The sequence below is a fragment of the Oncorhynchus nerka genome, linkage group LG15, assembly GCF_034236695.1.
Source record: "Oncorhynchus nerka isolate Pitt River linkage group LG15, Oner_Uvic_2.0, whole genome shotgun sequence".
In the NCBI taxonomy this organism is placed as follows: Eukaryota; Metazoa; Chordata; class Actinopteri; order Salmoniformes; family Salmonidae; genus Oncorhynchus; species Oncorhynchus nerka.
The window spans coordinates 33,331,047-33,354,725 of record NC_088410.1 but is presented as its reverse complement, the minus strand read 5'-3'; the positions used below and the strand labels follow the sequence as shown (position 1 = coordinate 33,354,725).

The following is a 23,679-nucleotide window of genomic DNA, read 5'->3' as shown; positions in this document are numbered from 1 at the left end:
TGGTGTATGCCCCTACATCACTACACAATCCTCTAGTTGGAATGAATATTGCATTACCAGCCTTCACTTGGATAAAGTCGGTGGTAATCGAGGTTCATTACGCAACCGTATAGTTTTCTGGGATTTTGGTTTGTGCCAAGAGCCTAGCCTGTAGCAGCTGGGGCCTTGCTTTCCTGGAGAGTTATGTGCTGCTGTGTCTCCCTCTGCCCCCTGTCCTGGTTCTGCCCGGTTGGCACCGGTCCCAGCCTCTTTTTTGGGGCTAATCCATGAGGTCTATTTATCCTATGTCGGTTGAGGGGATAAAGGGCGAGGAGCGACAGCTAAACCACTAATCCAGCTACAGCACTGGGACACTTTTAACGAGATCCCAGATTGGGGCTGTCTGGATTACAAAGAAAGAAAGAGTGAGAGAGTGTGAAAGAGCAGACCCATTAGGTTCCGACAAGCAGTCCCAACAAGCTCACTCAGACTAGAGAGTCTCAGTGTAGGGGACAGGCCTCTGAATCTAGTCTGCCCAGATGGCCCCTCTCAGACACTCTCCCCCCCTGGGAGGGCTTTCTATCTATGTCTGCAAACTGTCAACAACAGTAGAGTTTCAGGGTCAGCACAGAGAGAGAGACCTTTTGTTTATTATCTATTTCACTTGCTTTGGCAATATAAACATGTGTTTCCCATGCCAATAAAGCCATTAACTTGAATTGAGAGAGAAAGCAGAATCGACAGGAGCTTTTAATGCAGGAGAAAGCACACACTAGAGGTCGACCGATTAATCGGAATGGCCGATTTTTGAGACAAGGAGCCTGTTACATGAATGCAGTAAGCCACGGTAAGTTGCTAGCTAGCATTAAACTTATCTTATAAAAACAATCAATCATAACCACTAGTTAACTACACATGGTTGATGATATTACTAGATATTATCTAGCGTGTTCTGCGTTGCATATAATCTGACTGAGCATACAAGCATACAAGTATCTAAGTATCTGACTGAGTGGTGGTAGGCAGAAGCAGGCATGTAAACATTAATTCAAACAGCACCTTCGTGCGTTTTGCCAGCAGCTCTTCATTGTGCGTCAAGCATTGCGCTGTTTATGACTTCATGCCTATGAACTCCCGAGATGAGGCTGGTGTAACCGAAGTGAAATGGCTAGCTAGTTAGCTCGCGCTAATAGCGCTTCGAACATCACTCGCTCTGAACCTTCTAGTAGTTGTTCCCCTTGCTCTGCATGGGTAATGCTGCATCGAGGGTGGCTGTTCTCGTTGTGTTGCTGGTTCGAGCCCAGGGAGGAGCGAGGAGGGGGACGGAAGCTATACTGTTACACTTGCAATACTAAAGTGCCTATAAGAACATCCAATAGTCAAAGGTTAATGAAATACAAATGGTATAGAGGGAAATAGTCCTATAATTCCTATAATAACTACAATCTTAAACGTCTTACCTGGGAATATTGAAGACTCAAGTTAAAAGGAACCACCAGCTTTCATATGTTCTCATGTTCTGAGCAAGGAACTTAAACATTAGCTTTCTTACATAGCACATATTGCACTTTTACTTTCTTCTCCAACACTTTGTTTTTGCATTATTTAAACCAAATTGAACATGTTTAATTATTTACTTGAGGCTAAATTGATTTAATTGATGTGTTATATTAAGTTAAAATAAGTGTTCATTCAGTATTGTTGTAATTGTCATTATTACAAATACATGTTTTTTTAAATCATCCGATCAATCGGTATCGGCTTTTTTGGTCCTCCAATAATCGGTATCGGCGCTGAAAAATCATAATCGGTTGAGCTCTAGCACACACACACACACAAAACACATTCATGTCACAAGCTAACCCCTTTACCCTGCTCTCTGCCCTGCTCCACTGACAGGTGTAGTGAGTGGTATGACATCTACCACTTGTGAATGAGCTCAGGGGTTACTTAGGGGAGGAATGAGTCACTCTGGTGTACCTCTAATGCTAACTATGTCTCTCGCCTCACAGGAGACCCAGCAGGCAGCCGGGCCTGGGTACGTTAGAGCTAGCGTAAACAAGTTAGTGGGGTAATGCTAACTGACTCACCCCAGGTGACAGACGAGCAGATGCTACAGGGGTAACTGCAACTGATCCTATTTTGAGGAGAACTATTGAACTAGGTTATGCTTTACAAAGTGAGCGATGACCGGGAACATTTGTCCAACATGTCTCTGGACCCACTCACTGTCACAGTCATAAGCTGGACCTAGTTTTGTCCCATGGAATAAATGTTGTGGATCTTAATGTTTTTCCTCATAATCCTGGACTATCGGACCACCATTTTATTACGTTTGCAATTGCAACAAATAATCTGCTCAGACCCCAACCAAGGAACATCAAAAGTCGTGCTATAAATTCACAGACAACACAAAGATTCCTTGATGCCCTTCCAGACTCCCTCTGCCTACCCAAGGACGCCAGAGGACAAAAATCAGTTAACCACCTAACTGAGGATCTCAATTTAACCTTGCGCAATACCCTAGATGCAGTTGCACCCCTAAAAACTAAAACAATTCTCATAAGAAACTAGCTCCCTGGTACACAGAAAATACCCGAGCTCTGAAGCAAGCTTCCAGAAAATTGGAACGGAAATGGCGCCACACCAAACTGGAAGTCTTCCGACTAGCTTGGAAGGACGGTACCGTGCAGTACCGAAGAGCCCTTACTGCTGCTCGATCATCCTATTTTTCTAACTTAATTGAGGAAAATAAGAACAATCCGAAATTCCTTTTTGATAATGTCGCAAAGCTAACTAAAAAGCAGCATTCCCCAAGAGATGATGACTTTCACTTTAGCAGTGATAAATTCATGAACTTCTTTGAGGAAAAGATTATGATTATTAGAAAGCAAATTACGGACTCCTCTTTAAACCTGCGTATTCCTCCAAACCTCAGTTGTCCTGAGTCTGCACAACTCTGCCAGGACCTAGGATCAAGAGAGACGCTCAAGTGTTTTAGTACTATATCTCTTGACACAATGATGAAAATAATCATGGCCTCTAAACCTTCAAGCTGCATACTGGACCCTATTCCAACTAAACTACTGAAAGAGCTGCTTCCTGTGCTTGGCCCTCCTATGTTGAACATAATAAACGGCTCTCTATCCACTGGATGTGTACCAAACTCACTAAAAGTGGCAGTAATAAAGCCGCTCTTGAAAAAGCCAAACCTTGACCCAGAAAATATAAAAAACTATCGGCCTATATCGAATCTTCCATTCCTCTCAAAATTTTTAGAGAAGGCTGTTGCGCAGCAACTCACTGCCTTCCTGGAGACAAACAATGTATACGAAATGCTTCAGTCTGGTTTTAGACCCCATCATAGCACTGAGACGGCACTTGTGAAGGTGGTAAATGACATTTTAATGGCATCGGACCGGGGCTCTGCATCTGTCCTCGTGCTCCTAGACCTTAGTGCTGCTTTTGATACCATCGATCACCACATTTTTTTGGAGAGATTGGAAACCCAAATTGGTCTACACGGACATGTTCTGGCCTGGTTTAGATCTTATCTGTCGGAAAGATATCAGTTTGTCTCTGTGAATGGTTTGTCTTCTGACAAATCAACTGTAAATTTCGGTGTTCCTCAAGGTTCCGTTTTAGGACCACTATTGTTTTCACAATATATTTTACCTCTTGGGGATGTTATTCGAAAACATAATGTTAACTTTCACTGCTATGCGGATGACACACAGCTGTACATTTCAATGAAACATGGTGAAGCCCCAAAATTGCCCTCGCTAGAAGCATGTGTTTCAGACATAAGGAAGTGGATGGCTGCAAACTTTCTACTATTAAACTCGGACAAAACAGAGATGCTTGTTCTAGGTCCCAAGAAACAAAGAGATCTTCTGTTGAATCTGACAATTAATCTTAATGGTTGTACAGTCGTCTCAAATAAAACTCTGAAGGACCTCGGCATTACTCTGGACCCTGATCTCTCTTTTGAAGAACATATCAAGACCATTTCGAGGACAGCTTTTTTTCCATCTACGTAACATTGCAAAAATCTGAAACTTTCTGTCCAAAAATGATGCAGAAAAATTAATCCATGCTTTTGTCACTTCTAGGTTAGACTACTGCAATGCTCTATTTTCCGGCTACCCGGATAAAGCACTAAATAAACTTCAGTTAGTGCTAAATACGGCTGCTAGAATCCTGACTAGAACCAAAAAATTTGATCATATTACTCCAGTGCTAGCCTCTCTACACTGGCTTCCTGTCAAAGCAAGGGCTGATTTCAAGGTTTTACTGCTAACCTACAAAGCATTACATGGGCTTGCTCCTACCTATCTCTCTGATTTGGTCCTGCCGTACATACCTACACGTACGCTACGGTCACAAGACGCAGGCCTCCTAATTGTCCCTAGAATTTCTAAGCAAACAGCTGGAGGCAGGGCTTTCTCCTATAGAGCTCCATTTTTATGGAACGGTCTGCCTACCCATGTCAGAGACGCAAACTCGGTCTCAACCTTTAAGTCTTTACTGAAGACTCATCTCTTCAGTGGGTCATATGATTGAGTGTAGTCTGGCCCAGGAGTGGGAAGGTGAACGGAAAGGCTCTGGAGCAACGACCCGCCCTTGCTGTCTCTGCCTGGCCGGTTCCCCTCTTTCCACTGGGATTCTCTGCCTCTAACCCTATTACAGGGGCTGAGTCACTGGCTTACTGGGGCTCTCTCATGCCGTCCCTGGAGGGGGTGCGTCACCTGAGTGGGTTGATTCACTGTTGTGGTCATCCTGTCTGGGTTGGCACCCCCCCTTTGGGTTGTGCCGTGGCGGAGATCTTTGTGGGCTATACTCAGTCTTGTCTCAGGATGGTAAATTGGTGGTTGAAGATATCCCTCTAGTGGTGTGGGGGCTGTGCTTTGGCAAAGTGGGTGGGGTTATATCCTTCCTGTTTGGCCCTGTCCGGGGGTGTCCTCGGATGGGGCCACAGTGTCTCCTGACCCCTCCTGTCTCAGCCTCCAGTATTTATGCTGCAGTAGTTTGTGTCGGGGGGCTGGGGTCAGTTTGTTATATCTGGAGTACTTCTCCTCTCCTATTCGGTGTCCTGTGTGAATCTAAGTGTGCGTTCTCTAATTCTCTCCTTCTCTCTTTCTTTCTCTCTCTCGGAGGACCTGAGCCCTAGGACCATGCCCCAGGACTACCTGACATGATGACTCCTTGCTGTCCCCAGTCCACCTGGCCATGCTGCTGTTCCAGTTTCAACTGACCTGAGCCCTAGGACCATGCCCCAGGACTACCTGACATGATGACTCCTTGCTGTCCCCAGTCCACCTGGCCATGCTGCTGCTCCAGTTTCAACTTCCACCTGACTGTGCTTCTGCTCCAGTTTCAACTGTTCTGCCTTATTATTATTCGACCATGCTGGTCATTTATGAACATTTGAACATCTTGGCCATGTTCTGTTATAATCTCCACCCGGCACAGCCAGAAGAGGACTGGCCACCCCACATAGCCTGGTTCCTCTCTAGGTTTCTTCCTAGGTTTTGCCCTTTCTAGGGAGTTTTTCCTAGCCACCGTGCTTCTACACCTGCATTGCTTGCTGTTTGGGGTTTTAGGCTGGGTTTCTGTACAGCACTTTGAGATATCAGCTGATGTGCGAAGGGCTATATAAATAAATTTGATTTGATTTGAACACTGACGGTTTGACAGTCTGCGGTCTGTTCCGTCTTTCGGTACTTGAGTGTGTGTGTGTTGTGTGTGCTGTGGTTGCAGTCACATTTCTTTACACGGAGGGATGGAGCATGAATTTGCACGTCCAATAAAATGTGCTAACGATGAGTGCAAATCCATTTAGCCTATTGTCTTCTTTTAGTGGAAGTGATTTACAAAAGTAAACATTCTAGCAATATGCTGGCTACTGTTGATAGTCTGCAAAAAGAAAGCTACAAAAAGACACGTAGCATTAGTCTTGGCTAGCCTACTGTAGCCATGTCGATATGTCTTTTGGACTCTTAAAGAGGCAGCATCCTATTTTCAAATCTCAAAAAGACATACTTTAGAAACAAAACTGTATACAATTAATACAATGCAATTCTGAAGAATAGTGTAATGACTTACATTGCCAAATTATATTACACAGCTTTTTAAAACATTCAATAACCAAATGTAGCCTCTTAATAGCTGAATTTAGAGAAAGCATGCCAACCTATAGGCCCTGCATGACCCCAGTTCATTTAAAGGGATACTCCTGGGTTTTGGCAATGAAGGAAGTTGGTGTTAGTTTTTGCAAGCTAATGCTAGGTCTCTACTAGCATGCTAGCAGTTACCATAGTCTTCCAGCCATTGTGTAAATGTTAGTTAGCAATTGTGCTAATGCTAGTCAGCAACTTCATTCAAACAGTCATTGCCAAAATATTGAATTATCCCTTTAAGAACTACACCACGTCCAGGCCAGTAGAAGTTCTGTTCATGCCAATAGATTTTTTTTACCAGCGTCCAACGTTAACTGGATGATTTTTACCAGTGAGAAAAAAAGCTAACGTTGGACCCTGGCGTGTTTCATAAACAGCCACGGAGTGCTGGCACATAGGCTATTTACTGTGCTTTGATTGATGAACAGCAAGCTTAACTCGTCTATAAAAGGTGTGGAACTGACTGAATAAAGTCAATCTCATACAACGTAGTTACTGTATATGTCCATGGTGTCGCATCGGCACAACTAAACTACAGATCTCATTTGTATTTTCGATTTGAAGTCCTTTAGTACTGGCCAGACTGATTTTAAAGTGAGTGACTAGTCAGTAGTCTACCGAATCGCATCACTAAGAGAGCAGTTAATTTGACTCTATAATTTGCATACGGGTAGGCTTTGAATTGTTTTAAAAGCTAATTATACTTATTTTCAGAGATATTGATATACTGTAGGTCTACTGGTTTAATCAACATTTTGACAATGGTGCTTTCTGAATGGCAAAGCCCATGTTTAACACCTGCGTCATTCTTCAATCATACCTGAAGCCTGTGGAAGTTAGACTCTTACAGGTGGACTACACCGCTCGCGTCTCAAAATACATTTAGAAATCTATGTTATTCGATTATTGCACCCACACTGCTCGCGAGCGCCAACGAGCATCTGCGTTGCCAAGGGCTAAAATGAAGTCAGTTCTATTTCTGACGCAGATCGCACTGCAAGTCCTGCCTCTCCCATCTCCTCATTGGTTTATAGAAGCAGGTATCCACGTGCCATCTCCTCATTGGTTATACCCATGTGGGTGACTGAAAGACGAACAAAGTCAGTGGCAGTAAATGCACGTAATTTATGAAAGTTGCCAATTGCAATATAAAGTCAAGAGAAGAAAAGGCCTGGAAGGAGGAGAGATAACTAGAAACGATTTGGTTGACTGTTTTATGTGTGGATTAATTGGCGGAGTAGAGGACCTTGTGCCTTTCAGGTAAAAGAACAACTCAATGTTTATATCCCAGGACAAATTAGCTAGCAACAGCAAGCTAGCTAAAAAGGACAAATTAGCTTGCAAGTGCAAGCTAGCTAGCTAAATTGCCATAAATGTTTAATGCTTTCGACCTGTCCCCAAATTAATATAATTGATTCAGAGTTTGTTTTGATATTTTAACCTGCGTGTCATGATTGCGTTTGGTGTGGGGGGACAAAATACATTTATGCATGATGGCGCACGCGAGCAGCCGGTTTGGGTTCCGTGTTACAGGTTTTTTAAGGCCCAGTGCAGTCAGAATTAAGTTGTTCCTGTGTTTATATCATGTTGCACAACAGCTGATGAAACCAGCAATGTAAAAGTGTGAACATTTTTGATCAGTGTTATATCCTGATTGTATTTTCAGCCAGAAAATATCTAGTATTAGAATGTACCAAAATAGAGCTTGTTCAGCAAACATTTCTTAACCCGAGCCTGGCTGGCTACTTTTCCGATTTAGCTGGCTACTCCATGTGCTTGTGGAAAACAGTGTATGCTGTTTAGTGTGAAGGAGCGCAGGGATAACTTAGGGGTGGAATGAGTCACTCTGATCGGGAAGGTGAGCCCTGTATGTTGGGGCTGGTGCCTGCCTAGCATGTTAGCACTCTAATGCCAACTGACTTACCCACGGTGATGGGAGGCCAGCTGGAGATGAGTCAGCATGAGGCAACAGAGGGTGTACATAGTCCATCATCTTTTTGTCCCAACAAGGCAACAAACCTAACCAACTGAGCTAATTGATCAGTTCAGTGATTGAATTTAACACGGCTGGTCTTCCAGGTCAGTTCAATCAAAAACATGGCATGCAAGGACTAGGGTTGAGAGTCCTGTACTGTATGTTGGCACACAACAACTAGTGTTGAGAGTCCTGTACTGTATGTTGGTACTCAAGGACTAGGGTTACACCAGAGAGGAAGGCTTATTCCCAATACCTCCCCTTAGCCCTCCCCCTCGTTTTAGAGGGTCGCTCGGTGGAGGCGTGGCACTCAAATGGAGCAACTAGTGGTAGGGAGAGGTAAATTAGGCCTAGGGAATGGGACATCACTCCATCAGTTGCGCACATCAGAAACTGACAACGGATATCACTCAATTCATTGGTGACGAGCCTTCAGTTTTTCACAATGCCTGTACTGGTGGCAGTAATAGCTTTCCTTATATTTCTCGCGCAACAAATATGTACTTACCATATGAGCAACAAATGAGAACAGCAGAAAAACAATATGACTGTAATATACCCATCCTCTGGTTGTGGTTCAAAGTGGAGGAGTACTGAAGCTGGACTTTCATTCCATAGCAGTTTAACAGTCGCATTTCCTTCACTCAGTCACTACCAGTGGAAGTACTGTTCTGAAGTCATCAAACCGGCACTAGGCTACAGTCATAGATAGACGCTCCGCTCCGTGTGGCAGATATCTAGGCTAGTCAATGGAATTAAAATGACAAAACTAAAAGTTAAATGAGAAAGACAGGCTACAACACCAAGAGCCAACAGGTAGGCTGCCACGTAATACTCTGAATGTAGTTGTTATTTGCTATAGAAAGGAATGGAAAGCAAACAGCTAAAGTTATGAAGTCTCAATTAGCCTAGCTAACGTTAGCTAGCAAGCTAAGCTAGTTTCTCTCAGTTGATGCAGTCAAGACAGATACTATGTAATCAGATGAGTTGAATAACGAGCAAAAAGCCTACCACTGCAAGTCAACATGGTTGCCTTCTCTCTCCCCCGGTTACTCTCAGACACAGGCCACATGGCATACAATTGAAGTCGGAAGTTTACATACACCTTAGCCAATACATTTAAACTCAGTTTTTCACAATTCCTGATATTTAATCCTAGTAAAAATTATGTCTTAGGTCAGTTAGGATCACCAATTTATTTTAAGAATGTGAAATGTCAGAATAATAGTAGAGAAAAGTATTTATTTCAGCTTCTATTTCTTTCATCACATTCCCAGTGGGTCAGAAGTTTACATACACTCAATTAGTATTTGGTAGCATTGCCTTAAATTGTTTAACGTGGGTCAAACGTTTCAGGTAGCCTTCCACAAGCTTGCCACAATAAGTTGCATGAATTTTGGCCCATTCCTCCCGACAGAGCTGGTGTAACTGAGTCAGGTTTGTAGGCCTCCTTGCTCGCACACGCTTTTTCAGTTCTGCCCACACATTTTCTGTAGGATTGAGGTCAGGGCTTTGTGATGTCCACTCAAATACCTTGACTTTGTTGTCCTTAGGTCATTTTGCCACAATTTTGGAAGGAAATTTGGGGTCATTGTCCATTTGGAAGACCCACTTGCGACCAAGCTTTAACTTCCTGATTGATGTCTTCATATATTACTTCAATATATCCACATAATTTTCCTTTCCTCATGATGTCATCTATTTTGTGAAGTGCACCAGTCACTCCTGCAGCAAAGCACCCCCACAACATGATGCTGCCACCCCCGTGCATCATAGTTGGGACGGTGTTCTTCAGCTTGCAAGCCTCCCCCTTTTTCCTCCAAACATAACGATGGTCATTATGGCCAAACAGTTCTATTTATGTTTCATCAGACCAGTGGTCATTTCTCCAAAAAGTATGATCTTTGTCCCCATGTGCAGAGTCTGGCTTTTTTAAGGCGGTTTTGGAGCAGTGGCTCCTTCCTTGCTGAGCGGCCTTTCAGGTTATGTCGATATAGGACTCGTTTTACTGTGGATATAGATACTTTTGTACCTGTTTCCTACAGCATCTTCACAAGGTCCTTTGCTGTTGTTCTGGGATTGATTTGCACTTTTCGCACCAAAGTACGTTCATCTCTAGGAGACAGAACGTGTCTCCTTCCTGAGCAGAATGACGGCTGTGTGGTCCCATGGTGTTTAAACTTGCGCACTATAGTTTGTACAGATGAACATAGTACCTTCAGGCATTTGGAAATTGCTCCCAAGGATGAACCAGACTTGTGGAGGTCTGCCAATTTTTTCTGAGGTCTTGGCTGATTTCTTTTGATTTTCCCATGGTGTCAAGCAGAGGCACTGAGTTTGAAGGTAGGCATTCAAATACATCCACAGGTACACCTCCAATTAACTCAAATGATGTCAATTAGCCCATCAGAAGCTTCTAAAGCAATGACATCATTTTCTGGAATTTTCTAAGCTGTTTAAAGGCACAGTCAACTTAGTATATGTACCCACTGGAACTGTGATACAGTGAATTATAAGTGAAATAACCTGTCTGTAAACAATTGTTGGAAAAATTACTTGTGTCATGCACAAAGTAGATGTCCTAACCAACTTGCAAAAACTATAGTTTGTTTAACAAGAAGTTTGTGGAGTGGTTGAAAAATTAGTTTTAATGACTCCAACCTAAGTGTATGTAAACTTCCGACTTCAACTGTAGGTATGCACGTCAGCGTAGACATCGGTTTCGCACATCGGGGTTAAAGTAGATATCGGTCGATACCGATGTTGGCATTTTTAGCTAATAATCGTCCGATTCCGATATGTTCACCGATATATCGTGCATCCCTAATTACAAGTTTTACAAATGTCACGCCCATCAGCAAGCTAAATGTATGGCTAGTTGGTTAATGTTAGCTAGTCAGCATGTTAATTAAATAGCGATTTTCATAAATTAACTTCATGACCAATAAATATGCATAACCCTTTTCTGCATTAATATATTCCTCTTAACTGTACATTTTTTGCATGACTTGTTATGACGTTATAATTATTACTTACGTTTGCTTCCATCATAGTATATTTGCCAGCCATCTTCCTGAAGCAACTTTAGAGACTTCGGTCGCAGTGCTTCATGGGAGTTCTGATAACCACTAGATAGAAAATCTGCATGTCAATTCGCATCATTTGGAGGGACAACTACAGGGCTCAAAGGCACTACCCCTTGCTCAAAGTTGAATTGGAACACTACTCCGACTTGATGCGGCTCGCGGGATGGCTAAGGGTGGGACTAAGCCTGAAGAGGCGAAGCGAGAGGGTTTACTCCGCCCAAAATCTGTCCACACTTAGTAGATTATTAAGCAAGTGAGGTGTTTTTGTATGGGGGTCAATGAGAGTTTAGTCAATATAAAAATGTATTGCTATTGTGATAAGTGAGTCTTTTTGATCTAACAGCCATTTCGTAATGCGTAGCATGTTACGGGTATACTGACGTAAGTGTGACAAGTGACATCCAGGCAACTTTGAGAAAAAATACTTTATATCAGAGTTGTCCCTGTCAGAACTCGTGACAGTCTATGCATATTCATGAGGTTAGCATAGCATCTCACTCTACAGGCGGTTGACGGCTCATCGAATATTCACAAAAAGTATTAAATAACGGAGATCTATACGCCAATCACCAGAGAGGAATAGACAGGAGCTCGACAGCCTGCCATTCCGCTCTGTGAACAACGAATCCCATTGTTAGGGGGGAGACGCGTAAATCCCATCATTATATCCAGTATCTCTGGTTATACCCAAACTCTAGTCTATACCTAGAGTTTCTGTTGAGGGTTTCTGATGAGTTTCCTCTGAGAAGTAATAGTTACGATATTGTAACGATCCCGTTACAACCGTTTCTGTGCCCATTCAAACAAAATAACCATATTTTGCAGTTCCAGAAGCCATACAACATGGAAATGACACTTTGGCAACCACATAAGCAAAAGTTATGGGTATTTTCGTGTTCCATCGCGACGACCAAATTACAGGATGGGAGAGAAGAGGGAGAGAGGAGATGGCTTCATTTATCTCCCTATCACACACACACGCGCGCACACACACGGTTCCTGAAACAATTACGCTTTTCCTGGAGTTGAAGCAAACCAGTAAATAATCCTGCAGTGAGAATTTAGCCCGTTCCCTCCAGTCCCCTGAACTATATAAATAGTGAGAATTTAGCCTGTTCCCTCCAGTCCCCTGAACTATATAAATAGTGAGAATTTAGCCTGTTCCCTCCAGTCCCCTGAACTATATAAATAGTGAGAATTTAGCCTGTTCCCTCCAGTCCCCTGAACTATATAAATAGTGAGAATTTAGCCTGTTCCCTCCAGTCCCCTGAACTATATAAATAGTGAGAATTTAGCTGGTTCCCTCCAGTCCCCTGAACTATATAAATAGTGAGAATTTAGCCTGTTCCCTCCAGTCCCCTGAACTATATAAATAGTGAGAATTTAGCCTGTTCCCTCCAGTCCCCTGAACTATATAAATAGTGAGAATTTAGCCTGTTCCCTCCAGTCCCCTGAACTATATAAATAGTGAGAATTTAGCCGGTTCCCTCCAGTCCCCTGAACTATATAAATAAAGTGAGAATGGCTCTATTGACATCACAGTAAAAACAAATGAGGTGTGAGAAGGCAACTTGCACAGCTGAAATGGAACCCTGTTTTCCTATATAGTGCACTACTTTTGATTGGGCCCATAAGACACTGGTCAAAAGTAGTGCACTATATAGGGAATAGGGAGCCATTTCTGGGTGTTGCGATAAAAAACCCAAAGCTTAGGGAGGGAGGGAAAACAAAGCTTCTACAGTAGTTAGGAAGCCATCCGTATTGAGCTAACAGGCCAGGGTATTGTATTCTATGGTCTGTCCACGTGGGAGAAGGCAGGTTTAGGTTTAATCAATGGTTAAAGCATTTGACTGGGCTTAGAGATGGATCTTTGAAACAGCACTGGAGAGAGGGTGAGAGGCTGTGTGTGGTGTGAGAGAGAGGTGTGGGAGAGGGTTGTTTCCGAGGCATTAGACAGAGCGGTGTTAGGATCGCAGCTTTGACGAAAAACAATGTTGATGCTCGCCTCCCTACCACTGAGGAAGTACAGTTCCCGCTCAGCCCAGTCAAAACTGTTCGCTGCTCTGGCCCCCCAATGGTGGAACAAACTCCCTCACGACGCCAGGACAGCGGAGTCAATCACCACCTTCCGGAGACACCTGAAACCCCACCTCTTTAAGGAATACCTAGGATAGGATAAAGTAATCCTTCTCACCCCCCTTAAAAGATTTAGATGCACTATTGTAAAGTGGCTGTTCCACTGGATGTCATAAGGTGAATACACCAATTTGTAAGTCGCTCTGGATAAGAGTGTCTGCTAAATGACTTAAATGTAAACAGCCCAAGCTAGTCCCACTGCGGATTAGTTTAGTGTGTGTGTGTCTGTGTGCATGTGTTCTCTACACTGTTTTGTGAGTGTGTGTGTGTATGTGTGCGTATCTACTTGCACTCCCCCTAGGCCAAGGGCGGGGCGGAAGGTAGCCTAGTGGTTAGATTCGTTGTGCCAGTAACCGAAAGGTTGCTAGATCGAATCCCTGAGCTGACAAGGTGAAAATCTGTCATTCTGCCCCTGAACGAGGCAGTTAACCCACAGTTCCTAGGCCGTCATTGTAAATAAGAATTTATTCTTAACTGACTTGCCTAATTAAATAAAAAATACAAAAATATGGTTGTGAAGCTGAGAGTCAAGAACAGCATTAGATGTGACAGGAAACCATGTTTTGCTTTTCACACTGTCGGGCCCATGATCACACTTTTAGCTAAAGAGCAGTAGGGAGTGTGTTGTAGTGAGCCTCAACTACTGTAGCCCTGGACAGAATTACGACTGGGTGAAGTCAACCCGTGCAAAATGAAACTATCTGGCAAGTTGTGAGGCCTGGAAAGTTCTGAACACACCTGAGAAGATAGACACTCTTTTCTCTTCCCCTGAAAGTTTAAAATCCCTCGTTCCTTAGATTTAGTCAAATCTCAGGGCATTCCCAACAGAAATGGAGCAAACTCGGCATCTACCCATCCCAAACCACGCAGGTGGACAAGCAGGAAAACAAGAAAGCAAGGCTCCAGGATGGCTTCAAAGCGAAGGTCCCTGAACACAGGGGTAATAAGAGCAGCCTTTGGCCTTACGACTGGGTCAGACAGTAGCATTAAACTTTTCAAAGCTACAGTGTGACAACTCGGTGTGTGTGTCTCTCTCTCTGTGCATGTGTGCACTACCAGCCCTCCAGTCAGACGATCTCATACTGTAATTAGGGGGGCAGAAATGTTTTGAACACCCTGCCATTGTACTGAGGGGAGTGCACGATTTGTTAGAACATCCTAACTTAGCCTTGGGGGAGTGCACGATTTGTTAGAACATCCTAACTTAGCCTTGGGGGAGTGCACGATTTGTTAGAACACCTGGACATTAGTTCACAAACCTAACCTGAGGGTTTAATTCTTGAAAAGACCCTTGTTCTACCAATTTAGGTCCGGTGTTTGGGTTGTTAAAGTTGTGTCTATCGCGTAGTAAGGCAACACAAAGGTTTATAAACACTATTCTACCTCTCCTTCTGCCATCCCACTCTCTCTTTCTTCGTCATGCTTTGTTTTCCTGCCCTGTAATTGATAAGTCAATATACTGTAACTCTGTACACGGTGACGGGAGGTGACGAGAGAGAAGCCCGGCACAGGATTGTGGGTTTACTTTAGGCCTGTTCTCCCTCGGTCTTCTTTAGCACCTCTAGCAGGTCACAAGCTGTGACATGGGACCTGCTAGTTTGTTTGTTTAGATTACTCTCGCTCCCTCTCCCTCCTTCCCCAATAGGCAGGATGAAGTGAACGAGGGATGAAGGGAACAGAGGAGAGATATGGAGAGATGGAGGAGTGCAGCCAGCCGCATCCCTCACCTCCATTTCCTCCTTCTGGAGGACAAAGAGAAGGACACGATCTGTGACAGAGGAGGGCGGATGGATGAATGATTGTGCTGTTCTTCTCTCAATGGGGATAGTCAATGTGTGTCTATTATTGTCTTTCCTTCCATCGCCCTTGTCTTGACACTCATCTGCATCGGGTGGTGATTTCACCTTGTAATGGGAGAGTTGATACACTGTACATTTGCCCCTGTCAAAGGAGTCAGTGTCACCCACACATGCAGGTGCACACGCAAGCATACACACTCATAAATAGACACAAAGAATGGCTATGGTCAAATGGCAGAAGAACCTATCATGCATATGACATAAGTGACCCATAGGATGCAGCTTATGGTGTATAAGCTCCTAAGAAACCTAGCAGGTTAGCATCCGCCATGGGAATGAGTTCAGTTCACTAGATAGCGTTGGCAGACGCTGTCTGTCCTTCACTGTACATTCACAGTACATCCCGTTTTAGACTCCCGCTGTCTCTGGAGTGCTTTCTTTCACTCCCTCGCTCTCTCTCGGTTTATCCTTCTGTGCCTGACTGCCAGCTCGGAACACAGACTTCTGGTGTCCGTGGGTTGGCACCAAAAAGTCAAAGAGCCAAAGTGTGACCTTGCAGGCCTGAGATCTGTGCTGTAGAGCCTTAGCCAAATGGCATTGACAATGGCCACAGGATTTGGCTATACAGCAAAAACTAATCTGGGACCAGGCTACGGTGCTGCTACTTCCCTAAAAACTATTTAGCCAGACACTTGAGACCAAAGCTGTTTGTTGTTTCCTTCTTCTCCTTTGTTTGACCAGAGTGATGCTCCATTCTCTTTGGGCTTCTCTGTCACACACACAGCCCTTGGCCAGGTTCCTGTCTCAGATGGTTTTTCTTTCCACTCCTTGCAGGCTAAATTTAGACCTGATGCTGCCCGGCTTTTGTGCTGCGGCCTCAGTTGACAGAAAAAATAAAGAAAGAGAGAAATAGAGAACGCGAGAGAGAAAGGGAGATTGCGTGCCTCAGAGCCATTGAATGTCTATCCAACAAAAAAACATCCCCAAATAAAAACGGAGGTCTCCTCTCCTGCCCTTCAAAATGCGAGAAAAAACGAGATGTCTTGATGTCGAGTAACACAAAAAACAAGACAAGACTTCTGTTCAGTAAGCGTTATTTATTTCTGACATGCTTCTCTTCCTGACAACTCAATAACAGAGAATAAACTCCTCCACCCTTTTGTAAAGTGGCGGATGGGGGAGTTACCCTACATATTCAGAGGAAATAATCTCTCATCTTCACAGATCTCTAAAAATATCCATGAGGACTTAATGTCCCCTGTATTGTAAGGGGATCTCAAGAACGGTGCTAAATCGATCATGGACATGGCACGTCACGCATTGGCTGTATTCTAATTCTCAGCAATTCACCAAGACAGTAGGCTTATTCCATAAGAGCTCAGTTCATCAAGAGAGTAGACCTACTTCATAAGAGCCACTTGACTAAATACCCTGTAACAACACTTGTGTAATAGTACATGCTGGAACAGTAGTGGAGCTAAAAACCCAGTGCCAGGCCAGAAGCTTTGAAGTGTGTGGTTAAGAAGAGGCCGCCCATGGGCCCTGAGAACAGTGCCAAAGAGCCCCATCCTCCCTCCATGGTCAGAATTCAATTAGGAAAGGAGGGATAGGATCACTGCCGACGTTCCTGAATCCCCTCCAGATTCTCCCTCTCTCCTTCCCTCCCTCTCTGAACTCAGAAGAGCCAAGACTGCATCAGCAGAGCAGTCCCAGGAAGTTGCAAGAACGGAACTCAACTCAACAGAACCCTTTCGCAACTCCGGGCGGAGTTCATGCATGCTGCGCTACGCAGAAAGAACCGAGCAGGGGGAAGGAAAAAAAATAATAGCCTCGGGTGTAGTAGTGTTTTTACCGGCAAGCTGTTGCCACACACCACACTCTTGGACGATTAATATTTATTATGTGGTGCCCGCCGAGCGAGCGAAGCCTAAAGCCCAGGGGGATGGAGTAAGCTGCCTGGCATACTCCCCCATCCCCTTCTACAGCGCTGTGATAAAGAATGTTCGCTCTCCATTGAGCTTCATTTCTGTGAACAAATCAGCTAACACGAGAAAGAAATCTATTGACTTTGCTGTTAGAATATAGCCTGCTTCCAGATTGGTTTGTGTTGTCTTGCCAAATGCTATGGTCATTGTCAAGCCGGCTAAAAGCTTGTGGCTAATACAGGAGGGAGGGACATCCATTGGTTTGGATGACAGAATGTACTATACGGATAGTAAAAGTTACTTAGACTAGTGTATACTGTACGCAGTATAGCCTGCACTCACATGCCTCCTATCACTGATCGGCAATCGCACCAATCGTCCTTCAGATATTCCTCTTGGACAATTACCGACTTGTTAAGTCAGTAGGCAACAAATTGACTGGTAACTTTGTCACCGTTTCAACCGTGTTCACCGTTTTCACAGCTCGCGGCCATATTTCTCTTAAAGCCACATGATCAGATATGTTCCTGTCTCTAGTGTGAACATCTACAACTGATGTTTCTCTTGAGGAGATATGAATGCGTATTCCTGTCCTGGTTCGCCAGATCTGTTTCTGCCTCTGAACGCGGCGTTGCCGGGGTACATTGCCGGAGTAGAGGGGAACAGGGGAGGGAGGGTGAGCCAAGACCAGGGCCAGACCGTTCTCAAAACACCAGTGGAGAGAGGGAGCTGGAAAGAAGACAAGACTGCACACAACCACAACCAGCCGTTTACATCAGAGACACACACTTCACTCTCAATCTTCTCTTTACTGCTGTTTTTTTTTTTTGCATATGGTTTTAACCCCGAACTGACACCAGTATTATGATTGCAGTGCAGGCAGTCGTGTCAGCGTGCAGTTATGCCGCAAAAAAGTTCAGCTATAATAGAGCTTTTATAACCATTATAGCATGTCTTGAAGCAGAGCTGTTAAAGTACTGTTCTGACACTGAAATGAAGGAGCTGTCAAAATCTCAGCAAGGGAAGGGGTGTGGTTGTAAACATACTGCCAGCTCATCCTCTCTCTTTCACTCTCTCTCTGCTCTCTTTCCTTCTCCCTCTCCATTTCTGACTCTCTGAGTGAGGAAAAATGTATAGAAGCCAAGGATGATACTGGAGACTTCCTGTTTCAGCATTATCACATAGCCTACTTAACCACAGAAGTCCAATATTGCTGAACTACTGAGGATAAAGAAAGGATTTGATGGAAGAGCTTAAGCGTCGTTTTTAACCAACTATGGGTAGGGTTTTACTTACCATAGCATTCTGACTCCTCTTTTAGCATTTATTTGACTCTAAAAATTATTGTCATATAGGCTACAAAGACTAATTTTGGGGTTGCTCATTCTGGTTCTCCACACAAAATGATGACCGCGTGTAATATGTGGCATACAATATAGGATGCTTGTTATAGGATGTGAGAAAGACAGAATCGTGTCCTGCCAAAGGTTATCAGTGCTATCCTTTTCCATATCTGTACGGAAACAATCGCTGAACTTTTCCTTGAAAACGTGACACCGATTACCATATGACTTGCCATTGACAAAGACATTAGCTGCGCCTCATTCAAATGTGTTGGAACCAAAGGACAACACCCCTACAACATTTTCCTTCTGTAGGCCTATCATAATAAATAGACCTTTGAAATGACAAGGTAATATCTCTTGGAAAATACTTTGTTATTGAATATCGACCAAGTAAAGTGAATTAGGGAACTTACTGTTTACACGTTTTTAGATCATGTCCTTAAAACCAGTTAACTGTGCAGGAGTGTCTAATATGAAGACACAAAATGACCAACAACAAAAAAAGGTAACAGGCTATTACAAATAGTGTAATAACTAGGCCTTTAATCAGTCAGGAACATGCTGTCCCTGACACATTTCTTAAGAATATAAACAGTGAAACAATTGGCTGCTTACCTTCAACGTCTCTCCACGTTTAAAACTCAACTCATCATCTGCAGTGGCTTTGAAATCGTATTTGGCAATGGCCTCCATGGTGAGGATTGTTGGAACACTTGTATGCGGTGTTGAGGAACGCACAAGTACCCTTCTGAAGTCTTTCAATGGAGTTTATTCCTCCAAGGAATTATGAAGATTATTAACAATGTCAGAAAAAAAAACAGAAAAGCTCCGGTCCCGTTTTCCCCCTGGTCTGACCAGTCACTCCGAGTAGCGCAAATACCCTCACTCGCTGCACGCCCCTACAAACCTGTGAATAAGAACGCAGATAGAGAACCTGAGACGATGTAGCAGTAAAGCAACATTAACCAACACCGAAAAACAACGCACTAATATGATAGCTTGTGATGTGATGCCGCGCCCACAGACAATACTAGCATTCTGAGGCTCGCACAATAAGAGGAGGAAGGATATAATCTGATTGACGTTTCCTCAGACCAACTACAGCACATCATCTCCACAATTGACCAATCGGATGTGAGAATACTGTCATATCCAATAGGTGTACTGTAGCTGTGCAAAACCAATGGGATTGCTAATTTACACGCCTTGTAGAGGATGTTTGACAGGCAGATGTGGTTGATGACTCAACTCGAGCTAAATGTAGAATGTCTCATTTCGACTCAAAATCGTTTTGTGTCTGGTACAATGTTTTCTGCCCTCTTCCCTTGCCATTAGCCTACATCAATATTTTGTATAAATGTCCAGCTCATTCGAGTGAAACATTTGGGATTAAAAACAAAGACCTGCGATAGTTGTAACAATGCAATAAATGATTGTTTCCAAGTTTGACAAGCAACAGTTTGTTACCAAGTTAAAAGTAACCTAGTTGTCACAATTGCTAAAACTTAGAAAGGAGACTTGTAGGCCTACTTTAGCTCCAACACAAGAAAGATGACGAAGATACGACTATTAGGCTATTGTTGTGCTAGTCCTACAATGTAGGCTAATTAAACAATAATATAGGCTACATCATTTCAAAAAAGTGAACGACGGTACAACAGGACTTGCATGAAGCTAAAGTGAAACTATTCAGGTCTCCTAGGCCTAGTCCACCTGCCTACATTTAATGTTACCTTGTTTCTACTTGCTATCCCTTGAAATTCTACAAACACGTGTTATTAGTGGCTATCCACTTCCTAGAAAGTGAGCTCTGTATATAGGAAGCTTCCTATCGCGACATTTTGGGAATACTTAAATCTGCACAGAAATGATCCCACTCCCCTGTTCCACTTCTCTCTCTCACGCTCTCAATTAAATTACATTATATTCAAGGGTCTTTATTGGCATGGGAAACATATGTTAACATTTCCAAAGCAAGTGAAGTAGATAATATACAAAAGTGAAATAAACAATAAAAACGAACAGTAAACATTACACTCCCAGAAGTTCCAAAAGAATCAGGACATTACAAATGTCATATTATGTATATATACACAGTGTTGTAACAATGTACAAATGGTTAAAGTACAAAAGAGAAAATAAATAAGCATAAATATGGGTTCTATTTACAATGGTGTTTGTTCTTCACTGGTTGCCCTTTTGTTGTGGCACCAGGTCACACATCTTGCTGCTGTGATGGCACACTGGTATTTCACCCAGTAGATATGGGAGTATATCAAAATCGGGTTTGTTTTCAAATTCTTTGTGGATCTGTGAAATCTGAGGGAAATATGTGTCTCTAATATGGTTATACATTGGGCAGGAGGTTAGGAAGTGCAGCTCAGTTTCCACCTCATTTTCTGGGCAGTGTGCACACAGCCTGTCTTCTCTTGAGAGCCAGGTCTGCCTACGGCGGCCTTCCTCAATAGAAAGGCTATGCTCACTGAGTCTGTTTTCCTTAAGTTTGGGTCAGTCACAGTGGTCAGGTATTCTGTCACTGTGTACTTTCTGTTTCGGGCCAAATAGCATTCTAGTTTGCTCTGTTTTTTTGTAATTCTTTCCAATGTGTCAAGTAATTATCTTTTTGTTTTCTCATGATTTGGTTGGGTCTAATTGTGTTGCTGTCCTGGGGCTCTGTGAAGTGTGTTTGTGAACAGAGCCCTAGGACAAGCTTGCTTAGGGGATTCTTCTCCAGGTTCATCTCTCTGTAGGTATGGCTTTGTTTCTCTCTCTATGCAATTCAAAGGGATTTATTGGCATGGGTAACATGTTCAGATTGCCAATGCAAGTGGAATACATGATACACAAAAGTGAAATAAACAATCAGAACAGTAAACATTAAACTCTCAAAAGTTTCTTGAAGAATAGAGACATTTCAAATGTTATACATCTGGCTATGCACAGTGTTGTAACAATGCGAAAGTAGTTTAAGAACAAAAGGGGAAATAAATAGACAGATGAGTATTGTTTGTATTTAAAATGGCTTTTTTGCTTCACTGGTTGCCCTTTTGTGGCAACTGGTCACAAATCTTGCTACTGTGATGGCACACTGTGTGTGGTATTTAACCTTATAGATATGGGAGTTTATCCAAATAGGATTTGTTTTCAAATTCTTTGTGGATCTGTGTAATCTGAGGGAAATGTGTCTCTAATTGGTATTGGCAATGCTCCTTATCACTGCACTCTAGACTCCTCTGTAAACTGGTCATCTCTGTTCTGCCAGTCACATTCTGTTAAAGGTCCCCAAAGCACACACATCCCTGGGTCGCTCATCTTTTCAGTTCGCTGCAGCTAGCAACTGGAACGAGCTGCAACAAACACTCAAACTGGACAGTTTTATCTCAATCTCTTCATTCAAAGACTCAATCATGGACACTCTTACTGACAGTTGTGGCTGCTTTGCGTGATGTACTGTTGTCTCTACCTTCTTGCCCTTTGTGCTGTTGTCAATGCCCAATAATGTTTGCACCCTGTTTTGTGCTGGTACCATGTTGTGCTGCTGCCATGTGGTGTTGCTTCCATGTTGTTGTTATGTTGTGTTGCTACCATGCTGTGTTGTCATGTGTTGCTGCCTTGCTATGTTGTTGTCTTAGGTATCTCTTTATGTAGTGTAGTGTTGTCTCTCTTGTCGTGATGTGTGTTTTGTCCTATATTTTTATTGAATTTATTTTTAAACCCAGCCCCCGTCCCCGCAAGAGGCCTTTTGCCTTTTAGTAGGCTGTCATTGTAAATAAGAATTTGTTCTTTAACTGACTTGCCTTGTTAAATAAAGGTTAAACAAATAACAAAAATAAGACATACATTTGGCAAACGGTTAGAAAGTGCATCTCAATTTCCACCTCATTTTGTGGAAACTGAATATTCCTTCATTTAGAATATTCCTTCATTCAGTCACAGTGATCAGCTATTCTGCCACTGTGTACTACTCTTTGTTTAGGGTCAAATAGCATTCCAGTTTGCTGTTTCTTTGGTTAGTGCTTTCCAATGTGTCAAGTAATTATATTTTTGTTTTCTAAAGATCTCTCTCTCTCACACACACACACACAAACACACACTTTTGTATGAATATGCATGTGTGAAGAGTAGAAGACAACATTTAGTTTGGCTCTAGACCTCACCTGTTGTAGATGTGTCATAAGGTGTAGGGACTCCATAGCAGGGACTACTGGGCCATCTAGTGGTACAAAATTTGAATAAATTGTGAAATGATACAGGAGAAAAAATATGCTGATAATTTGATAGGCTCCATACAGATAATTGCCAAAATAATGGAAACACTTTAATAAATGAGGGATACAAAATATATTGAAAGCAGATGCTTCCACACAGGTGTGGTTCCTGAGTGAATTAAGCAATTAACATCCCATCATGCTTACTACCCTGCAACACTACAGACATCGGACGTCCGGCATTGCCATCAGCAATCAGCAACCCCCACCCCGGAGGAGCTGCAGCACACCTGATAAATTGAAAGAAATGTGCCAACGTTATAGAGATACTGTGGCTGTTCAGAAATAAATGAAATAATTCAAAATAGCCTACTACACCACGATACATTTAGCCACAGACAAATAGCTTATTTACAAAAAATTGCCTAACTGCTGAGTGCAGCCCAATAACAAGGCATAACCTATAGCCGGGAACACGCAGCAAATCTGTCAGTGAACAAAGAACATGCAGACAAAACTGGCCTTTCGCAATATTTCTAATTGTCTTCAATTGCAGGTTGGAAAGCTGTAGGGTACCAAATATTGTTTTACAAAGTAAAGCGAGAGAGAAGAAAGGCTTTTGCCATGAGCTCATATGCCCTTACCAGCACGCGAGTTGTGCATCATTGGGTAAATCAGTGAAACTGGAATGCATTTTTAGGACTATAATTTTTTCCTCATATTGTAGCGAGTTGGATGAACGAATTTTTTCAGTAGGAAATTGTTTTTCCCTGCTTTCCCAGTTGTCTTGAACACACTGAAGTCGGAGATTTCCCAACTCCTAATTCCACGTTTTTTTTTTTAACGCGGCATTTTAAACGATTATGCCAAAGTCTCCATCATGTAAAATGTCGTGGAATTGCATGAAATGCGTTTATAAAAGGCCCAACATTCCTCGGACACTAGGCCACAATTTGTTTTGCCCATGTGTGTAACTTCGATAAGTTCCTCTACTCTACTGCGCTATGCCACTACGCAAATGTGATGACATGTATGCAATGCTTTAT

General features: G+C 42.9%; 1 protein-coding gene across 2 annotated transcripts in view; it reads right to left on the bottom strand.

The window, feature by feature from the left end:
- LOC115142448 (growth factor receptor-bound protein 2-like) overlaps positions 1–19,477 on the bottom strand; it is a 40,929-nt gene extending 21,452 nt beyond the window's left edge. Inside the window, exon 1 of one of the 2 annotated variants that reach the window (XM_029681923.2) lies at positions 19,041–19,477. In XM_029681923.2, coding sequence (XP_029537783.1) covers positions 19,041–19,118 — 78 coding nt within the window. In that variant the 5' untranslated portion in view covers positions 19,119–19,477. Of the gene's footprint in view, positions 1–11,169; positions 11,249–19,040 lie in introns of those variants that run through there. The other variant, XM_029681924.2, reaches the window with a different exon arrangement.
- Positions 19,478–23,679: the final 4,202 nt, after the last annotated feature.